General features: G+C 48.6%; 1 protein-coding gene across 4 annotated transcripts in view; it reads left to right on the top strand.

The window, feature by feature from the left end:
- Positions 1-21,708, top strand: part of LARP1 (La ribonucleoprotein 1, translational regulator) — a 1,174,773-nt gene that overhangs the window by 760,863 nt on the left and 392,202 nt on the right. For all 4 annotated transcript variants that reach the window (XM_069653974.1, XM_069653972.1, XM_069653971.1 and 1 more), the window contains one exon: positions 10,411-10,616. In XM_069653974.1, the coding sequence (XP_069510075.1) occupies positions 10,411-10,616 (206 nt within the window). The remainder of the gene's footprint in view (positions 1-10,410; positions 10,617-21,708) is intronic.

The following is a 21,708-nucleotide window of genomic DNA, read 5'->3' as shown; positions in this document are numbered from 1 at the left end:
TGTTTGCACTTCTCCGGTAGGATGTTGGATCCAGTTCAGATTCTGACCTCGGTTGCACAGGATCTTCTGTGGTGGGCCGCCGAAGGAAAAATGAAGGGTGCTCCGTTTTGGCAACCATGGCTGGAGGTGACATGAAGGACGCATCTCGTGATACGCAGATTTGGTTTGGGGAGTTCATGCCAACGAGCTGACAGCCAGCGGCTTTTAGTCTCCGTCAGAGTCCAGACTCCACATCAATCTGTTAGAGCTGCGGGCTGTCAGGCTAGCCCTTAAGGCGCTTCTGCCGTCTGTGCAAGGGAAGAATGCCCTGATTATGAACGACAATACAGTGGCCATGCACTACCTCAACATAAAGGGGGGGCAGGGTCACTCCCGTTGTGCGGGGAGGCGATGCACTCTGGTTCTGGGCCATCCAGCAGGAAATTTCGATCTAGGCTGTTCGTCTGGCCGGAGACAAACACGGCGACGGACGCTCTGAGCAGGCAGCGCAGGCTCACGAGTGGGAGCTGCCTCTGGAAGTTCTTTTGGAGATCTTCGCCCTTTGGGTCCTTTCCAATGTTCCATTCCTTTGGATGTATTTTTTGCTTTCTTTAGCCCACAAGGGCCTGCATGTGGGTACCATTAAGGGTTACCTGGCCGTGCTGTCCATAGTTAAGGTTTCGTCTGAGGAATGTTCTTATTTTAAGATCCCTTTGATTTCACTGTTTCTAAAAGGGCTAACTAATGTGTTCCAGGTGTCGGGATGGGATTTGAATTTGGTTTTAAAGTTCCTAATGGGAGCTCCGTTTGAGCCCATGCATTCTTGTTCATTGCTACAATTGTCCTTTGAAACTGTATTTTTAGTTGCGGTTACTTCCGTACGCAGAGTGAGTTAGTTGCAGGCACTTTCCGCCAAACCATCCTTCACTGTGTTCCATAAGGACAGGGTTGTCCTTAGGGTGTGGCCTACCTTTCTTCAGAAGGTTGTCAGAAATTCCATCTGAGCCCGAAGGTAATTGTTCTGGCGTTCTATCCTCCTCCACATCCTGGTAAGGAAGAGGAGAGGCAGGATTTGGCCTTTGGTAAGGCCGTCCTCTATTCTGCAATTTGATTGGGTTTTCTAAATTGATGCAATTGTAAATTCTTTTCCCACCTCCATATGTTGTTACTGCTTTGGGAGTCTGTCAAAGATGTGGAATACGTTGGAGGACACAATCCCTTTGAAGAACAAGTTACTTATCTTACCTGGTAACGTTCTTTCGAGGGGATGTTCCTACGACGTATTCCACATCGTACCCTCCCTGCCCCACTACAGAATTTCTTATACGATTGCAGCTTACGTTTCCGCAAGGCTTTCTGCAGTCCTACTGGCTAGAGATTGGTGCAACCCGTTTTGGCAGGCGGTGCGGGGGGACTGCAACCGAGGCTACGTGCGTCCTAGATACATCCGGTGATGTCGACTGAGGCCCTCGAGGGACAGCATATCGCCTACACCGAAAGTTTTCCGAATCAGCACAGCTGGGGTGATTATTGTCAAAGATGTGGAATACGTCAGAGGAACATCCCATCAAAAGAACGTTAGCAGGTAAGAAACTTGTTCTATTGATTTAGATACTTAAAGTGTATATTTTTTAGGTATATTTGTGTGGTTTTAAATTGCTCCCTTCTGAAGAAGGCTTACTCTAACAGACTTAAATTAAGTTTCATCAAGAAACCTTGTGTGTAAGAGTTTATATTAATACTTGTCACTGTGTATCTCTAACTCCCCTACAGCTCACATTGACCCCTCTTGAGATAAGCCTGGCCGCTCAACACGCTACCAACCGGAGTAGTACAGACTTGTACCAAAGTTTGGGTTCCTATTGCCAGGAGTTCAGGGTTGTTGTAGTGCACCCAAAGGGTATTGCATACAATCTTGCCTATTCCGTATTGCTCATTCAGTAAATGTTGGTTAATGAACGATTTGCTAATCTGAAACTACTCTTGTGCTTACCTGATTATCTAAAGGTCTACTGTTTGACATTAGTTGTGCTCCAGCAAATATCTAGTGTAAATATCTTTCATGGGGATTGGTTCCTCTGACGTATTCCACATCTATGACAGGTAATCACCACAGCTGTGCTGATTACCTGTTATAGATTTGGAATACATAGTGGAACATCCATCGAAAGAACGTTACCAGGTAAGAAAGTAATTTGTTCATCTGTGTAAACTCTTTATGTACTTGAATTGTTTTGAATTAAACATTGCCTAGGGTATATATAAGCATATTTTCATATAACTGCAGTGTGGAAGTGTCCTTCACTAGAAGTGTGCTCAAAGGTCTTTGTACTCATCCATTGCTACCAAACCTTTTGGGTAGTTCTAGACAAACTGAAGACTTGGAACCCTGTACTCCTAAGTCTTCTACAGTCCTACCACAAAGGATAACAGTGTAAAAGGGGATCAAGTGAATGTTATCCAGCGAAGAGAACCCAAAAATAACCTGAACGAGTTAAAAGAACTGGTACAGAAGGTGACTAAAGACTATTTAAAAACAGCCTACTAAAAGTACTTTGGGGAGAAGAATCTTTTGAGAAGAGATGGTCAGGAGAAGGGAGTCATTGGGCCTCATTAGGGGCCTGGGGGTAACCCTGCCAGTGATGGCGGCTGGTTGCCACCTGACATGAAAATAATTACCTGCACCTGGCTTGCCGGTAACGCCGGGGTATTACAACCCCGGTGGCTGGGAAGTCTGGCGCCGATAATTTAGTTATCCCTATTCCCATAGTCTGATTGGACTCTGTGTGGGGACCACAGAAGCACCGTTAAGAACCATGACAGTCCTTCAGTTACGGCTTGCCTACTGGGGCTGCTGTGCCCGGCAGGGTCGCCCTCTCGGGCACAGCGGCTCCGGCAGGCAACCCTATAGTGTGCTGGTCTGTTAACGGTGCCGGTAGGTTTATCAGCACAATCGTTTCCAGACAGGCACACTTGGAATGAAGGCCATTGTCGTGACTTAAATTGCTCAGAATATTGGTAGTGTCAGAACAACTTTTTTCGACAGCAGACTGTTTTTATTTGGACAAGTGCTCACTGACTAGCACCTTAGTTACTTATATCGGCTGGGAAAACCCTCATAGCAATAGTAAAGATGGGTGTTATTTTGATCATTTAATAACCAGTGGAAATGTCAACACTGCTTCCTTCTGACAGTACCTATGATTCTCATTGATCTGTTTTAAAAGGCCGAATTACTGTATTTTTGTACATTTACTGTAACTTGAATTGAGTGTTGGCTTGTGTGAAATGAAATTTTATTTATATTGCGCTCGTACACAAGTGTTTCAGAGTGCGACCAGACAAAAGGGAGGGAACAAGGGAGAGCAAAAAAGAAAACTACAATCTTACTAGGCCCAGTGACATTTAAGAAAGCACAAGTACATGGAAAAGGTGGAAAGTGCATGGATGGGGTGCGGGGGGTGGAAAGTGCGGAACAGAGGAGGGAACAGAAAAAATACTAGATTAAAATAAAGGCGATAAACATGGTAGTGCAGCCAGCAAGTGGCAGTTAAAACTTTAGTCTGGGTATATCTGATAAATGAAGAGGAAAAGTGGGAGGTGGACTGTATGGGTACAGATACAGAACCCCAGTGCAGGGGGTGGCCTGGAGGGTGCCAGGGTGAGCAGGTACCTAGGCCCGAAAGACCGAGTGTGGCCAGGTGCACAATGCCAAGAGAAAAAACAGATCAAGTGTGCACTCTCTGTAGCCCTAGACCACCCTCTTTCCCTGAGACTAAGCCTTTACTGCCCATCCTCCTACCTTGATTGGGTTTTGTCTAACCTCGGTCTTGAGACTTTAGAAATCAATGTTAACACCAGTTTAACTGGGAATACAAGTGGCCTTCTTTGTAGGCTCATTGTAGCCCTATACTAGGTCTGCAACCTTTCGCTCTGCAGCTGTTTTGAACTACAATTTACCATCAGCCCTATCCAGTATATTCAATTGTGGGTTCATGGGAGTCATAGTGCAAAATATCTCCTAAGACACAGGTTGCGGACCCAGCCCTATATATCAATCACACCAAGTCAAAGCCTTACCGCTCTGTTACCTATCTTGATTGTGCTTGGCTAGATTTCCCTTTTGCGTTTCAACATGATAGGTTGGACTCCCAAAATCCATCCCCAGGGTTTATTTTGGAAATCCATCTTTAAGTCAACATGTTCCACTTGCCAACAAAAAAATCTGAGTAAATTGTGTTTTTCTTATACAAAGGATAAACTAATATTACATGGTATGGTGAGGGATATCTGTAAATAGAACTGACAGTTTGTGCATCTATCACCCTTAAGGACCAGGAGGGAGTTGCATTAACCGCAATTCTCAAGAATGGTGTCTGGCATGGATTCACATGCTCATGAATATTCCCTGTCATGCTGGAATCCTTGGTAAAGAAAAAAATCAGTTTCATTTCTGAACTGTCTTTCTCCTAACAACCAATCGCTGGTCCCTGGATCATACTGCCCCCAGCCAATGAGCGCCCTCTACCTAAAAACACCAACCCCCTCCCCCCCGGCAGCCTACTTCAGATTTTTACTGCATGTTCAAGTGTTGGCAGTCCTCGTGCTATAGCTCTTGAGCGTTTACAGAGTGTTGCGATTTTTCGAAGAGTTTACTCTATTTTTTCTGGTAAATCGAGCCTCAAGCTCCATCGATCCATCATCCGACTAACTGGGACCCGTTCTTGGGAATTTCTACACCCTTCAAGGGTGATTTTTCGGCGATTTCCCTTCTTGGAGGATTCCAGAAGATTCTTTGAGGCCTACCCCGCGTGGACATGGCTGGAGATAAAGTAGACTCAACGCCTCTGTTCAGGATCTGCCCTGGATGTGGACTATAGAACCTTTTTCCTGGATGATGGGCACTCTGTGCCTTTACTGCCTACATTCCGACCAAACACACGTGGAGGAGACCTGTGTGTTCTGCAAGGATATGGTGCCCCGCACCATGAAGGACCGTCTGAAGCGGCTTTGATTGGCTTCAGACGAAGATCCCGGCTGCGGGTGAGCCTCACCCAGCAAGAGGAAATCTGAGCGGTATTCTAAGACCTTTGAGGGCGCGCCGGTGACGGGGACCCAACATAAGGCAAAACACTGGGCCTGCGGGCACCGGGAGTGCTGTTGGAAAGGGCTCCTTGGCGGCCAGGTCGGGAACTGCATCCCGGCACCTTCAACCACGAGCCAACACTCCGGGTCGTCGATTAAGAGGAAGTCGGACCATCCAGGTAAACTTCTGCCAAAGGGGAGCGGGGCACTGAGCCAATCCACCCTGAAAGGCTTCGCAGGAGGCGGCCCCTAAAACGAGTTTTCCTGCCTGCGCGTAGGGAATAGTCTTTTCTACCCATTGTGAACACTATGCCGATCATCTCCCCTAGACCGTCCCTGCTGGTCGAGCAGAAGGGGGGGGGGGGGGCTGTAGTCCTGCAGGGCTTGGACCTTTCCGACGAGCTTTCTGGACTGAAGGCAGTACTGGACACAAAGTTCGTCGAGGCCAGGTCCTATGGGAAGGACCCTGGCGAAGCAGATGTTGAGAGCGGCGAGGATACCAACGAGGAGCAGCAGGGTGGTGAGGAGCCAGAGGATATCACGCCACTTCTCCCATTGCAGCCACAGAAACCGCCACCACTGCCAAAAGACTTGTCGGCGGACATCCTACAGGCACTGCACACATTGTGTTGAGAGATCCGTACCGGTATGCCCCTGTTGCCGACGGGAGATCCCGCGGCACCTGTGCCGTTGGAAGAACCCCCCCCCCCCCGGGCAAGAGAAGAATCCATCCTCCACCTCCTTGCCACCATCCCCTCCTCCGAGTGACGAGACGGAACCGGATACGGCGACGACTGGCCCTGGTATGGACTGCAACAGAGGGGACCTCCCGGTGCCCAGGGCGCCTCCACCCAACGAATTGGCTCTTTCCAGGCTATGATCACTAGGGCCTCGGAAATCTTTCAACTGGCCCCCGAGGAGAAGGAAGGCTTCCTGTAGCAGCGCTGGGAGGCCAAGAGGAAGACCGTACTTTCTATCCCTCTGTTGGACGACATTTGGGACGAGGAGCTGTCCCTCATGAAGAACCCGTCCTTGGCGAGGACGGACCAGTACGAGAAGAAATGCAGGGTGCCAGTCTCTGCACCAAAGTGTCTCAGAACCCAACCGGCCCCGAACTTTGAGGTCTCTGCGGCAAAGAAATCCTCCAGATCTTGGGCGTCAACTTCCTCCCGCCCCTACACCCACCTCCCCCCCATCCCCGACGGCGAGGGAAAGAATCTAGACGACATGGGACGACGGGTCATCTAGTCTGGTACTACAATCAAGGCGGCCAATGCCTTAGCAATCGTGGGCCGTTATGACGGGGAGATGTGGTTCAAGTTCGCTCCCCTCCTGGACTTCCTTCCCGACAAGAGAGCAGAAGCGCTGGAGATCCTGCAAGAAGGCGAAGTGGCATCGGACCATGCCATCACCGTGGCCAGACATCGCCGGCACGAGCTTCCGTCAGATGGGCAACAGCATTTGCCTTTAGCGCGGTTGGTTGAAGGCCACTAGCTTCTGCCAGGATGTAGAGTAGAGGATGTAGAGTAGAGGGTGTTGGACATGCCTTTTGATGGGAACAACTTATTCAGCAAGGCAGTGGACGAGTCTCTTCAGGCCATCAAGGCTGATGCCGAGACAGCCCGGCCGTCCTTTCGGGCCTCCGGAGAAAAGGCCCAGGGATACTCCAAAGGTTTTGGTGGCCGCTCGTCGTCCTATTGGAAGGGGATTTCCTATATTCGCTGGACCTGGAGGATGCCAATTTCCACATCCCCATTCACAAGGGACACCGCACGTTTCTGTGCTTCGTGGTCCAAGGGCAGCATCACCAATTCAAGGCCCTTCCCTTTGACTTCGATTGAAGTCTGCACCAATGGTTTTCACCAAGTGCATGGCACCAGTGGCGGTGCAGTTCCGCCTGCAGGGATCCACGTCTCCCCCTACCTAGACTTGGCTCATCCGAGCGAAGTCGAGGGAGACGGCCGTCTAGTTTCTGTCGAGCGATTCGGTGGAGGGATGTCCGCGTGCATCTGTCGGCCGGTGCAGATTTCTGGACCCCGCACCAGGAGACAGTCATGACAGACGCATCCCATCCCTTTAGGGATGGGGTGCACATACCGGTTGTCTTCACGCAAGAGGCCTGTGGCTACTGGAGGAAAAGTCGTTGCACATCAACGTTCTATAGCTACGGGCGGGTTTTTTTTTGGGCCCTCAAGTCTTTCCTTCCATCCCTCAAGGGCAAGGTGCGGATTTTCAGACACCACCATCATGATGATTTACATCCAGAAGCAGGGGGGGTCACCAGATCGCCGGCGCTCTCCAAAGAGGCGCAGGACCCGTGGCGATGGGCCGTCGCTCGGGAGATGTTCCTCGTCCCATTTCATCTGACAGGAGTGAAGAAAACTGTGGCAGACTCTCAGCAGGGAACTGCGCTCTTACCACGAGTGGGAGCTTTGGCAGGACCAAGTTGATCTTCTATTCGGACGATGGGGCAATCCCCAGATCGATCTGTTTGCGATGGCGACTAACAAAGTGCTGGAGGTTCGCCAGCAGGTTTCCCCAGCCGGGGAGCATGGTGGGATGCATTCTCCTTCCCCTGGGACGGCATGTTCCTTTATGCGTTTCCCCCGTGGCTTCTGCGACTCCTCAATCGACTCAGACGGTCCGGGTTGATCCAAGGCATATACGGTAGCCGGACCTTCTGGACATGTGAGCGTCCCCTCCAGTCAAGTTTCCGGCAGACGCAGATCTTCTCGCCAGGACAGGAGACTCGATTCTGCACCCGGACCTAGGGTCGCTGAACTTGCAGGCCTGGGGGACTGAAAGGAAGTGCTTGCCAAAGTCATGGCTTAGTCTACACTGAAATGCTACGGCCATAAGTGGAAGAGGTTTGCCATCTGGTGCCCTACACAGAAACTCCATGGTACAAAGAGGGTTTGCCCTGATGTCTCTAGTACTGGGGTCTACTTATTGAATACAGTAGGCCTAGATTAATTCTATCATGTCACATACATGCCAAAACATTTTTATATGTAGTAGTACTCATAAAATTGAGAAATACAGACAAAAATAGATGTGGAAGATACAGCTTTTGTTTTATTTTGCTGTTAAATGCATTTCATAGTCATGCATTGGTAGTTTATGATTTTTTTGTAAAAAGTCCAGTACATTAAGGGTAGTTAGTTCTTAGTATTCACAGGTCCTTAATGTAACTTAATTAGCAACTGAATTGAATCCCTCTTTGTACCATAGTCTTAGCCCATAGCTCTGACGCTCTTAGGGCCGTCCCTCCAGTTACAAGCGCACAGAAACTCCACCCTCTACGGACTACAGCCCTGCAGGTACTGGTGTATTTACTGTCGCTGACAAAGGCAGGTTTGGCCATACTTCCATCAAGGTTCATCTGGCGGCTATCTCCCACTGCACCAGAACTCTGGGGCGGTTGTCGTTATGGGGACACCACTTGGTCAAGGAATTCATAAAAGGACTTCTCCTTTCGTTCCCACCGGTGAAGGCTCCGGCCCCAGCGTGGGAGCTCAATGTGGTGCTGACCAGGCTCATTGGTCCCCCGTTTGAGCCTATGCATTTGGCTCTGCTGAAGTTTTTATCGTGGAACACAGCTTTCCTTGTGGACATCACTTCTGAACGAAGGGTGGGAGAGATTCAGGCCCTATCTTGTAAACCACTGTGCTTCTCATTCCACAAGACGAGGATGGTGCTGCAGATGCACCCCTCCTTCATGCCCAAGGTGCTGTCGGACTTCCATCTCAACGAGCCCTTGCAGTTACCGGTTTTCTTCCCGGTGCTGGCTGAGAGGACTTTGCACTCGCTGGATCTGGCAGAGCGCTGAAGTTCTAAGTGGACTGCACAAAGTGTTTTCGTAAGACCTCACAGCGGTTTGTGAACTTTGGCCCTGTGAACCAAGGGAAGGCCCTTCTCCAAGGCTTCCATTTCCCAGTGGCTCTCCGGCTGCATCACCCATTGTCACTGGTCACGTACAAACTGACCGTTGCCTTGCCGTCCGAGAGCCCATTCGACCAGAGCGATCGCTGCAACTATGGCGTTCCTGCCTGGTGTGCCCCTGCTGGACATCTGCAGGGCTGCTACGTGGAGGTTGACGCACACCTTCACAAAATTCTACTGCGTCGACCGGGATTCCAGGGAGGAGTCCAGAGTCGGCCAAGCAGTGCTGCACAACCTGTTCGCTTGAAGGTGAGCCTGGTGAGGAGATAAGAGATGCTTAATGTTGAGATGTTGAAATGCTTAATGTTGAGCTTTGCCACCTCCTGTGGTTGTTCATGTGTACTGCTATGTATTTATTCATGAGCATGTGAATCCATGCCAGACCCCATGCTGCAGAAGGAACAAGTTACTTACCTGTAACTGTTCTCCAGCATGGGTCTGGCATGGATTCACAAGCAAACCCTACCGCTCTGCGGCTCTTCTCTTGGTCCTCCTGCCACTTTACGTGTTACAAAATCTGAAGATGGCTGCCAGAGGAGGGGCTTAGGTAGAAGGCAGTCATTTGCTGGGGGCAGTATGACCCCGAGACCAGTGATTGGTTGTTAGGAGAAAGACTGTTAAGAAATTAAACTGAAATTGATTTTTTTTCTTTACTGAGAATTCCCAGCCCGACAACTGGGAATATTCATGAGCATGTGCATCCATGCCAGACCCATGCCGGAGAACAGTTACAGGTAAGTAACTTGTTCCATATATTGACACTGTGGATTGCAGACGTGGCTGTTAGCAAGTGGTTGTAACTGCCTGCCCTGACATTTTCGATATAAATATTTGGGCACTAGCACAGATTTGTTAACCAAATTAAACTAAAGTGTTAAAAGCCCATGCAGATACACTAGGCTGGCCGCCCAGAACATCCACACCTTTGTTTATGAAAATCCTTCCTCAGTCTAAGACACAAAGGATGAGTGGGCAGATGTGAGTGCTTGAGAGTGAAGGGGAGGGATGGGAATAATTGGAGGTCATCTAAGAGCGAGCAAGTAAACTATTGAAATATGTCTGGCCATATGGAAATAAGTGTAGAGGGTCGGACACAGCTAGCTGGTGAGTCAGTGGCAAAGTGTCTGGTCCGATGAAGACTGTAAAATAGGTAGGAAGCAAAGCTACAAAGACCAGTCAATTTGCAGTAAAAATAAGTTGACAGACAACATGCAATGTTGAGACCTAACCAGTCCTAAATACCATCTCCATCCTTCACTACTGCATCTTCTAGTTTAAGCATGAACATTTCTGATCATGAAGCAAATACATATTGCTACTTTGTGTTTCTCGTCAGTATTTGAACCTGTGGCAATGAGCTGCTGTTACTAAGAGTTGATCTTCTCTCCGTTTTTCATTCAATAGTCCCAACTGACGCTTTGGCCAACAAACTGTTTGGGGCACCAGAGCCATCGACAATTGCCCGATCTCTGCCAACAACTGTGCCTGAATCACCAAACTATCGCAATGCAAGAACCCCAAGGACACCTCGTACTCCCAGATTGAAAGACCCTACGCTAACACCAAGGTTTTACCCAGTTGTAAAAGAAGGACGGACGATAGACTCAAAAGTAAGTAATGCAGGCTTAATTGAAGGATTGGGGACTTTTGTGCACATTTTTCCTGTGTCTCAGCCTGCTAGGCATGTTATTTGATTTTTGTCCATGGCCATCTGGTTCCTCTGGTCTGTTTTTTCTTTTCACACTGGCCTCCATTGTTTTATTACTTCTACGTCCCGTCCCCTTAACTCCATACGGCATGAGGGTCCCTTGCTAGGGACTGCAACAGACCCCCCTTTTCACATAAAGCCTTTAGCATTTAAATTTACTGGTGCGCAGGTGTGATACCAGGAGTGTTTGCTCTGCTGACTCCACCCCCTCTCCCCGTCTTTTCCGCGGCGACGGAAGCAGACCGAATTCACTGCACTAGTGGTGGAGGCCTTTTCCTTCATAATCTCACGCGCCTGTAATTCCCCTAGAACCGTAGCTTTCCATATTTCTTTCTTTCACACAATTTTCACCGGCCTCTGGTGCCATTCCTGGCGTCAGAAAAACGCAGTTTTTCTGCATGCAACATGCTCACCCCTGTGCCTTCCCACCCAGTCAAACAAGATGGGGCTCCAGGGACAAGATGGCACCGAGGCATAACGCACACCCTCTCAAACCGGAGACCACGCAGGGCAGTACTCCCTTCCCCATCATTGGATCCTTCATATATTCACATGCTGTGAATATTCCCAGCCGTAGGGATGGGAATCCTCCGTTAATTTTGATTCCCCTTGTCCTAGGCAAGAAGAAACTACAAAGTATAGTCCAACACCCTTGTTATGGGTGCATTTGGTCCCAACCAGTGGGACCTCTAGTAACTCTAGACTAGACCCTTCACATTCTAACCCTGTGGAATCTGAAGTCACTTGGGTGCAAAGCCCCCCCTCTGTTCCCCATTGGGGTGGAAGCATGGTGCATGTGAATCTATGAATGATACCACTGCTGGAGAACAGGAGTTACAGGTAATCGTACTGCTTCTCCAGCATTGGATCATTGGATCTTTCATAGATTCACATGTTCTGAATAGCATAAATGACAGTACACAGGTATAGGAGGTGCCTGTTGGGTTGGAGGGTGGTGGGGGGGGCTTTAGCACCCAACCTTACCACTTATCTGAGGATCATACCTTACATGAACAGGCGCTGTAGGACTGCTTCCTGTTCGCCCTTCCTCTGCATCTTTCTCCAGGCAATGTCTTGTGAATGTATGCGGCACCGCCCACGTGGCTGCTTGGCAGATATTGGCACCCTTGACCACCATGCCGCCGAGACCACTGTTGCACTTTGTAATACAAGATTGTATGCAGTACCATATGGGAGAGTGCACCAGCCTTGCGCTCTCGCAATAGTTAAACATGTACTACGCAAGTTGGTAGAGTGACTGAGCAGCCAGGCTTATGTCAAGACGGCTCAATGTGAGCTGTGGGATTGTAACCGAGGTTGTCTCGGGAGGATAGCTCAGGAGCAACGTGCTCGCTTTGGAATCAAGACGACATGGAGCAACACAGATTCGATCCCCGGGTCCGCGCTTGGAAACCTCTGGGTGTTAAGCACGTTATAAATAACCTATCGTATCATATATCATTCAGTGACCAGTATCCAAATAAACACTTATTCTCAAGGTTTCTTGATTAAACAATTTACTAATTTAAGTCAGTTGAATAAGCATTCTTTAGAAGGGAGCAAATATATAATACAAATACAGTTTAAAATATGGTTTCTTTACATCAGATGCCCATTTTGAAAGGCACACACTTCCTACACCCTGACATGACTTAAATAACTAGGACACTGGACATTGATATATCACTGCCCCATTTAGAGCAATACTGAGCTTAGTGTCAAAAAGAAAAGGGAATAAAAAATGGTTAACAAATATTCTTAAGCGGGTAAGTACTTTTATACCCCCAATGCAAAGTAATTTAACCCTTTCCCAGCGCATAAGTTATAGAATGTGTGACTTTTGTTGAGGGATAGTTGAGCAGTCGGACGATAGTCTTTCAGGGAGCCAGGACAGCCAATGTTAATTGAGCAAAGTCTAGGGGAGCTGAAGCACTTCTTGAAGACGAGTATAAAGTCTTGCACAATGTTTTAGAAGTCTTTGTAGAAAATAATCATTGTTGGGCCACAAGCTGGGAGCCTTGTGAAAGGCAGAGCTGCAAGCAGCTCTACGAAAGTCAGTAAATGCAAGCCTCAACTGAGGACAGGCAAACTACCCAGCTTGGGTTGGTGGGACCAATCAACCCCAAAGCAAACGCCTCTGGACATCCTCGCTGAGCTGCCTGTACTTCCATTGCTGCTGCAGGAACAGATTGCCAAAGAGAGGAACACCAGGCTAGAGTGCATCGTTTTTAAGTCAGACCCAAGCTCCAGGAAGATCCTCCGGACTCCCATGAAGCAGGACTGACCAAGCCTGAGCCACCTCAACAGAGTGCTGGACCCCAGATACGAGCAAAGCCCGTAAGGTATCCGAGAACAGCAGTGGTGCTTTTCGCAAGAAGCTGAAACCACTAAGTGCTGCTGAGCTGAAGTTTGCCCATTTCTGCCGCCAACATTCAAACCGTAGTGCAGGAGTCCCCAGATGTCCTCCCTCTTGTCCCCACGACTGAGGCCCAGGAACAACTGGATCTGCCATACTACAACTAACAGAAGCCAGCTGGAACATATTTCTCGAGACCTAAGGTACTGTAAAACTAAGAGGTTGCTTACCTCTTGTGTAGCCTTGCTAGCTCTCAGTTGAGACTTGTCTTGGTTATTCTTGCACAGTTGCTTGCAGCTTTGCCCCTCACGCCTCCCAGCTGGTGGCCCTACAATAAGTTCATTTTCTCCACGATTTCTAAAACATTGTGCAAGACATTTTTTTCTCCAGCATGGGGTCTGGCATGGATTCACATGCTTATAAATATTCCCCTTCGTCTGTCTGGGAATCCTCGGTAACAAATCAGTTTCGTTTCTGAACTGTATTTCTCCTAACAAATCACTGAGCTCTGGGTCATACTGCCCCTAGCCAATGACTGTCCTCTACCGAAAACCCTTTCCTCTGGCAGCCATCTTCAGATTTTTACTGCATGTTAGAGTGTAGGGAGTCCTCGTGCTTGGCTCTCAAGCTTTTACAGCGTTTCTTTTGCTTTTTGGAAGAGTTTTACTCACATTTTCATGTCAATTGAGCACCTTGCTCCATCGATCTATCCATCCGACTAACGGGGACCCCTTTTTTGGATTCTTCAGCGTCGCTCAAGAGTGAATTTCTTTGAGGTTCTTCGTGGAGGCTTTCAGAAGATTCTTCAAGACCTACACCGCGTGGATCATGGCGGACAAGGATTCCCCCTCTTTTCATGCTTTGTACCGACTGCGGTCTGCAGAATGTTTACATGGACTATAAACCTTCCTAGTGCGTTTACTTGCCCGTACCCGACACACCAGGTGGTGCATCTTCTAATACTCGCAAGTCTAACGGCTTGTGGCCCTGCATTTGATTCTTTTCTTCACACTTCTAAAACCTTGTGCAAAGACTTACCAGAAGTGCTTCATCCTATGTAAGACTTTTGCCCATTGATTTTGGCCTAGCCTGTTATACTGAATGACTCTGCTGTGGGGATCTAAAAGTATTTGCCTGCTTAAGAATATTTGTGGTCTCTTGTTCTAATAATCTTTTCCTTTTACCAACTTATAACCATATTCTGAATGCAGTAAGATGTTAATGACCCAGCACCCTAGCTATTGAAGTCACCTGAGGGTGTAGGTTGTGTGTCTGGGCCATCCCAAAAGGGGCTTTACTGATTAAGAAACTAAGTGTGTACAGTATTGAAGTGGATTTGTGTTTTACTATTGCTCCCTTCTGAAGGCTTATTCTAACTGATAAATGAATCATTCTTTATTCAAGAAACCTTGAGTGTAAGCGTTTACTTTAATACCGGTTGTTAGGGAGAATTCTCATTCTATGGCTAATTTCCCTTACCTATAGTCGCCAAGCAGCTTTGCTGGATTTGAAGGGTTTTTTTTTTCTCCTGCTAAGAGTGCGACTTTTTCCCACTCTTCGACATATTTGCTATGTGTGTTCAAGGCTATTTTTTGTTTAATGTCTATGGGGTTTCTCACCCTCGTAGGAACCATCTTTATACACATGTTACACAGCACCCTCAGTGCAGTGACACAGGGGTGTCGTAGCAACCCCCAAACATAGACTCCATACCCTAGGACTAGTCAATTTTTATGAACTAAACCAGTACAACCCATCTTACTATGGATGTACTGGGAAGGACTAGTCAATTTTTATGAACTAAACCAGTACAACCCATCTTACTATGGATGTACTGGGAAGGGTTAATAGTTTTTCCCTGGTGTTCATTTTCAAGAGGGTACTGTACAGTCCCTCAAGTTTCTGGCTGGTGGCAGTGGTTTCTACCAAAAAATATTCGACAGCAAATATTTCCCTATGGGATTTTCCCATTGTTCGAGGCTACCACTTTTACTGACAGCCTCTAACATACCGCCAGTTTATTTTATTAGCTTTACTCCAGTGGGTTTTATTTGCCAGAACGTTAATATAAATTCTCATCTTTCTCTAAACTCCTAACCCAGGTCGGGGATCCTTTGTTCGTCCTTTTGATGGGCTTCTGCCAAGAAGCCCTCCTTTCGGCGCCACAGAGTCTCCGGTGGATCCATTGTGTGGGAGGGGGAGTAGGACCCCTGGACAGGGTTGCCTCAGCAACCCATGTCGCACTCTGCCCTGATAGGCTGGAGGGTCTCCCACCAAGATGACCACTCCACTGCGTGAGTGACAGCTAGGCTGTATGAATGGGGATCTTTTTGCATAAAAGCAGGGTCCTGAGGACAGGAAGAGCAAGAAGTCGCCACTGGAACTAAGAAGCCGAAGAGGAAACAAGCCAAAGACAGCTGCAACGACTGAACCACCGGTGAAGCCCTGCTGCAGCGTCTCACCACTTTTCTCCACATGATGTGAGAAGATCTTCATCTGCAAGAGCCTTCTTCCTTTGAGCTGGTGGGGCCAACCAGTCTGCCAATCGCCTTCCTGGACCTGCCCTGGTCGAATCGCCAGGACCCCGATTTAAAGGAGAATACTTTTTATTCGTCAGGCAGCACCGTGGCTGGCTTCATCCCTGGGTAGTACAGTAACTCGAAACTTCCTCCACAACGAGAGCCTCTCTTCCTCTGCTGGATCCCCCGAACTGCAGGAACTACCGGGAACAATCGCCACTGCAGGAGCCTCTTCATTTCAAGGTACTTTTTTCCGCCAGACCTCCCTTTTCGCGTGGTAGCGCTAAAGGTGTTTTAAATCCTTTACCTACCTGTTGGGTTGGCCGCCCCTATCCTCTAAAATTGTCTTTCACCTTCTGCCTCCACCTTTTCAAATCATCAACCAGGCTTGACTGCAGCTACAAGAACATTTTGCTCCTGGGCTCTTTGCCCTGTACCACACTCTGGCACAGGCCCATTGACTCTGGCTGAATTTGTTAGAACTGCTTTCTCTAGATTGCTTCTCAACTAGAACTATGTTGATGAACCAAATTCTTTTAACTACCTTTTCCTTCCCACTTTTAAAACTTGTGAAATGCCATTTTGCTTGGTTTTCATTTAAGTATTATACATGCTAAAGTACTGCCTTGCCTAAACTTGTTCACACACTTATGGGAAGTGTTGCTAGGGTGTGTAAGAAGATATTCCTGTATAACTTGTCCTTTCCCTCCCTTGTGAGAAATTGCTAGAGTGCCATTTGTGTTTGGTTTTCACTGTGCCGTTTTGCTCAGTTTTCACTCTTGCTCAAACTTGTCTGCAGTTTAACTAGGGAGTTGTGTATACTTTTCTTGACTGATTTTAACTTTCTTTATTAACTGTGATTAATGTGTTGAACTAGAAGTGTGTAAAATAAATATATATTCTTTTAGTACAAAGCTTTGGTCAGTGTTTCCTTGTATCATAGTATTGAGTCCTATTGTGTAAACCCCGAATACTGCTAGTCTCCCTCTTGAGATAACTGCTTAGCCACAGCTACCAACTAAATCTTTGTGGTACAGACTGATACCAAAGGGGATTTATTGCTCATACCTGTAGTCTTAATCTTCTGTAGTGCTCCCTAAGGGAACTGCACAGGATTCTGCCTAACACCGGTCACTGTGAATCTCTAACCCCCTTACAGCTCACATTGGCACCTCTTGAGATAAGACGGGCTGCTCAACACGTTAACAAACTGTAGTACAAGTAGTACAAGCTTTTACCAAAGGTTGGGTTTCCTATACCTGTAGTCAGTTGTTTGTAGTTTTCCCAGTGGGTACTGCATACAAACTTTGCCCAACTATGCAAAGTCCTGCTTGATTCCATTGCAGGACATGCTGTTTCTGGGATCCCGGCTCAACAGTGTTGTGCCTTGTGGCTCTGTTGTAAGAGAGGATACAGCCATTTTGGGCAAGGTGCAATGGCTGTTAGCACTGAAGGTCGCCACGGTTTGGACCATGAAGTCTCTGCTCGCCATGAAGTCATGCATCTACCTCATCCGACTATGCAGATTATGGTTGCGTCCGCTACAGGAGTTCCTCGATGACCATTGGATACAAATGTCGAAGCTTTGAGGACAAGGTCACCATCGACCGCTTCCGTCGAGCGATTAGGTGGTGGGAACTTTGCGCGCATCTGTCGGGCGTGGATTTCCATGCCCCACCGCACCAGGAAACTGTCACGCCGGACGCCTCCCTGGAAGGATGGGGAGCTCACACCGAAGTCTTCACGCAAGAGGCCTGTGGCTATTTGTATTTTGTTTGTATAGCGCGTCTGGCCCTGGGGCATCTGGGCGCATATCTTGGGTTACAATGGACATATTGACAAAGGCATAAGTTACAGTTGTGTACAAAGATGAGCAGTGACAGTAAGCAAACATAACACAATTTCTGAGGCTTGTGGAATGTGCTTAGATCACATGCTGTGCTTAGGCTGACATCTAGTGGAAGCTGCGGAGTATTTGTTTGTTTTTCGAAACTCGAAAATGGGCATCGACACAGGGCGTGCCAGTAATACTATCCCTAGTGTGACGTCCACTGTACCCATGAACCCTCACGCGTGTAGGACCCTCAGATTGTATTTTTCCACCATACTTGTCGGAAGCATCCTGCGGAGTTCCCTGGCTTTAGCCATAATTTGCTGAATAATATATTCCCTGTTTTCTTCAATACCCACGTCGAGTCATCAGAATCCGAAGCTCGGCACCTGAACAGAGTAGAAAACTGCCATCGAACTACACGACGGACTTTGGGCCTCGGCCCAGGCCACAGAAGGCTTCTGGCCTCGGCCCTGTACAAGTAGGTTGTGGGGGGTGGTACATACTCTTCACTCGCATATATTTTCATATATATATTTCTGATGTTTGTTAATCTGCTTAGAATCACATGCTGTGCATAGGTCCGACATCCAGTGGTCACTGCGGAGTATTGCATCTTGTTTTTCGTAGTCGAAAAGGGGACGTCGACAAGGCGTGTCTGTAACACTATCCCTATAGTGACGTGCGTTGTACCCACAATCCCTCACGCGTCGAGGTCCCTCAGATTGTTTTTTCTGCCCAGCTACTGGTCGCCTTTATGCGAAGCTCCTCGAGAGACATTGCCAAATAGTTTCTTCGTCCTTTGGTCGTTTGTTATTAATATCAATAACGTAGATCCCTCTTTCGACGCAGAGCTGTTTCTCCGCCGAGCAAGATCTTCGACGGAAAGACAAGCGGAGGGGATCCTTCGGTGCTGCCGAACACGTGGCCTGGCCTCGCCGGCCATACACAGTAGGGAGAGTGGGGTTTTGTGGTCTGTCTTCTCTGTAAGAATGCCTTTCTCTTTCCCCTCCCTTTCGAGATCCTAGTCACACTTATTACCCTCAGCTATGGAGAGGACGCCATTTAGGTTTTGCCCGCTTTGCAAGGGTAAATATACCTGGAAGGATAAGCACAAACGATGCAACCGTTGCTTACCCCTCGATCACCAGGAGGACGGCTGTGCGGCCTGTAAATTACTAAAGCCCAAAACTCTAAAAGACCGCAGGGTCAAAAGGTGGGCGGCCTACGCCAGGTCTAGGCCTGACTCCTCGCCCGCTACCGCCGCCGACTATGACGAGGACAGGGTCTACACGGCCCCCGTAACGGAGGCTGTAGACCTCTCAAAGGAGCGTTCACGCTCCTTGTCCGTCCCCGGCCCTGACAAGCCCGGCTCACGCCAAGCTTATGGGGGTAAACACCCCGGCGACAAGGACGCACACGGAAAAACACCAAAGCACATACCCCCGGCACGCATTCGTCGAAGACTAAGGCAGCCATAGCGCCAACGGGGACGCCGGGCCCACCAGCGTCTTCCGACGACCGTAAGGGTCGTCGGCCCTCCCCGCCACCGCGACAGGCGACTGAGCATTCTAAAAATAAAGGCGCTAACACCAAAACCTCCGGCAGCGCGCATCACAAGAGCGCTCACGTTGCCAACAAGGACTCGACCGGCAAGGACTAGACGGCGACCGATCCCTCGGAAGAGAATGATCGCCGAAAGCCTCGCGCGCATAGCATCTAAGGACGGCCAGAGGCGTACGGCGAGTGAGATGCCGAAAATCGCGCACAAGGCCAAAGATACGCTGAAGGAAAACAGATCAGGCCAGTTCCCGACGCCGACAGAAGGCCCTAGACAGCAAGAAGGCTACTCAGAAGGCGAAGGCTCACTTTCTTCGACGTTATGGGACAGATCCAGACAATTTGGTCGTTTGTTATTAATATCAATCGGAATCGCCAATAATGATACCCTATTGGCAAGCTACGCCGATGCTCAATGGGCTAAGCTCAAACAGGACATCAAAGAAGTTCCCGAACCCCTAAGGACTCGTTTACTGGCTACAGTTAACGAGGGCTCTCTGGTCAATCAAAGCATCGTCAAGAATACCCTCGATGCAGCAGAGACGGCTGGCCGCACTTTGGTACAAGGAATTTTACTGAAGCGTCACGCAATTCCGGATTTAAGGCGGAAAAACAAGCGTCCCTTATTAATAAACCCTTAGAGGGGTCCAACCTCTTTGGGAGAGCAGTGGATGACGCGCTGGAGAATGCGAAGAGAGAATTTGATGCAATAAAGACCTTACACCAAATTTCAAAACCCCCTAACAGGCGGGGATATTTGGTAATGAGGGCTTTTTTCGTGGACAACGCCAGCAACAAAACCAACAGTATTCTGCCAGCAACTACCAGGGTAATAGCGGCCAGTACAATCAGAGGGGTCAACGCCGTGGCAAGGGAAGAGGCCGGGGTTCCACCCCAGAAGCTCCCAAGCCAACAACACCACCAAGTGACATGAAGATTCGCGTACCCTCCTATGCAACGCCGGTCGGGGGCCGGTTAACAACCTTTCTTCCATCATGGGAGGGAATAACATCAGACCGCTGGGTACTTTCCACCGTAGCCCGCGGCTACTGTATAGAGTTCAACAGTTCCCCAACATACAGACCCCCGAGGGAACGCCGCATGACAACCAGAACACCTCGCCATCCTTCTCTAAGAAGTGGACCAACTGCTGGAAAAAGGAGCCATAGAGGTCGTGCCTCTATCTCGGGTAATGAAAGGTATTTATTCAGTGTACTTCCTTGTATCCAAAAAGGATCTAACCATGCGCCCTGTATTATACCTGCGCCCAGCGAACAAGTTTGTCAAACCCCAAAAGTGTCGTTTGGTGACCTTACAGGAAGTGATCCCATTGCTATCATAGGGAGATTACATGACAACACTGGACATGAATGATGCATACTTTCATATTTTAATGTTGCCAGCGCACAGAAAATACCTCAGGTTCATGATAGAGGGCAAACACTACCAGTTCAGAGTGCTACCCTTCGGCATAGCATCTGCACCAAGGGTATTCACGAAAGTACTGGCGCGGCCCACCTGCGCAGGTTATCCATCCCAGTATACCCTTACCTCGACGACTGGCTCATAACAGGGGATTCTTACGAGACATGCTTCTCAAACACCCAAAAGACTGTAGACCTTTTGTTCCAACTGGGCTTCTCCATCAACGAAAAGAAGCCAGCTTAGACCCCAGCCAAGTCAAACAATTCCTAGGGGCTCTAATTCAAACAACGGACGGCCTCGTCTTCCCCTCCAACGAGAGGGTCCAAAACATGCTGTTTCAGATCTCCCAATATGTGGCAGGTCGAGAGGTGACGGTGCTGTAAAGAAGACCGGTGGGGGGGTCTGTACTTCTGCTCTCTATATGGTAGAGGGGAGGCACAGAGGACCCCAGCCAAGATTCTCTAATACGGTAGCGATGGACGAGCAATCAAGGCCTAGCTTCTCAGGAGGTGATGCAGGCTGGTTCTTAAGTACAGTGTATCCCCAAGCCCCCACAAAGGAATGTCCACACACTGTATTACTGAAAACACAGTCTTTATATAATTAATATTCAAGGGTTATGTACACTTATCACAATAACGCACTTTGTGCTCAGGAAAATCAGCAATGGTAAATATCTACAATTCTAAAGTGGTACCACTAATATTAGACCTCATTAAAGTGCATTCACAATACTGTAGAAATGGCACACAGATCAATAAGAAGGAAACCAGCAATAGAGAGAGGAGAGATAACAGAGGGTTGAAACAATAGGCAGAATACTGGCCCTTGCTACTGGACACAGTTCTGTGTGGAGATCCCCCCACCTGGGCAACCTGCAAAATAAAGAGATATAACCCCAGCCCAGTCCAGATATTGTTCAATAGTCTATTTTTCTCCTATAATGTTTTTACCCCCCCAATGTACCTGGTGGAGTCGAGTTCCTCGAAAAGGCGTCGACAAGCGTCGAGGGACTCGCTGTTCGGCGACGGGGAATCGACGGCCCTTCTTGAATGCCTTCCTTTTCAGGCGGGAGGCACGGGGCGTCGAACGTCCGTCGACGAACGAGGCCGAACGTTGTCGAAGAGGCGGCAGCTCCGTCCGAGCGGTGCTCGTCGGCGTCGGGGCGTCGGCGTCCTGCAAGGCGGAGGTGTGCGGGGCACCTCGATGACAATAGTTCTGGACCGCAAAGATTGTAGAGACGGGAGCCCAGCAAGGGCGTCGAGTCGTCCGAGTCTTTGGGGTCGTCGGGTGGCGGGAAACC

Source organism: Ambystoma mexicanum, chromosome 3q (assembly GCF_040938575.1).
Source record: "Ambystoma mexicanum isolate Mex_15411 chromosome 3q, UKY_AmexF1_1, whole genome shotgun sequence".
NCBI lineage: Eukaryota > Metazoa > Chordata > Amphibia > Caudata > Ambystomatidae > Ambystoma > Ambystoma mexicanum.
This window is presented reverse-complemented; position numbering and strand designations above follow the sequence as displayed.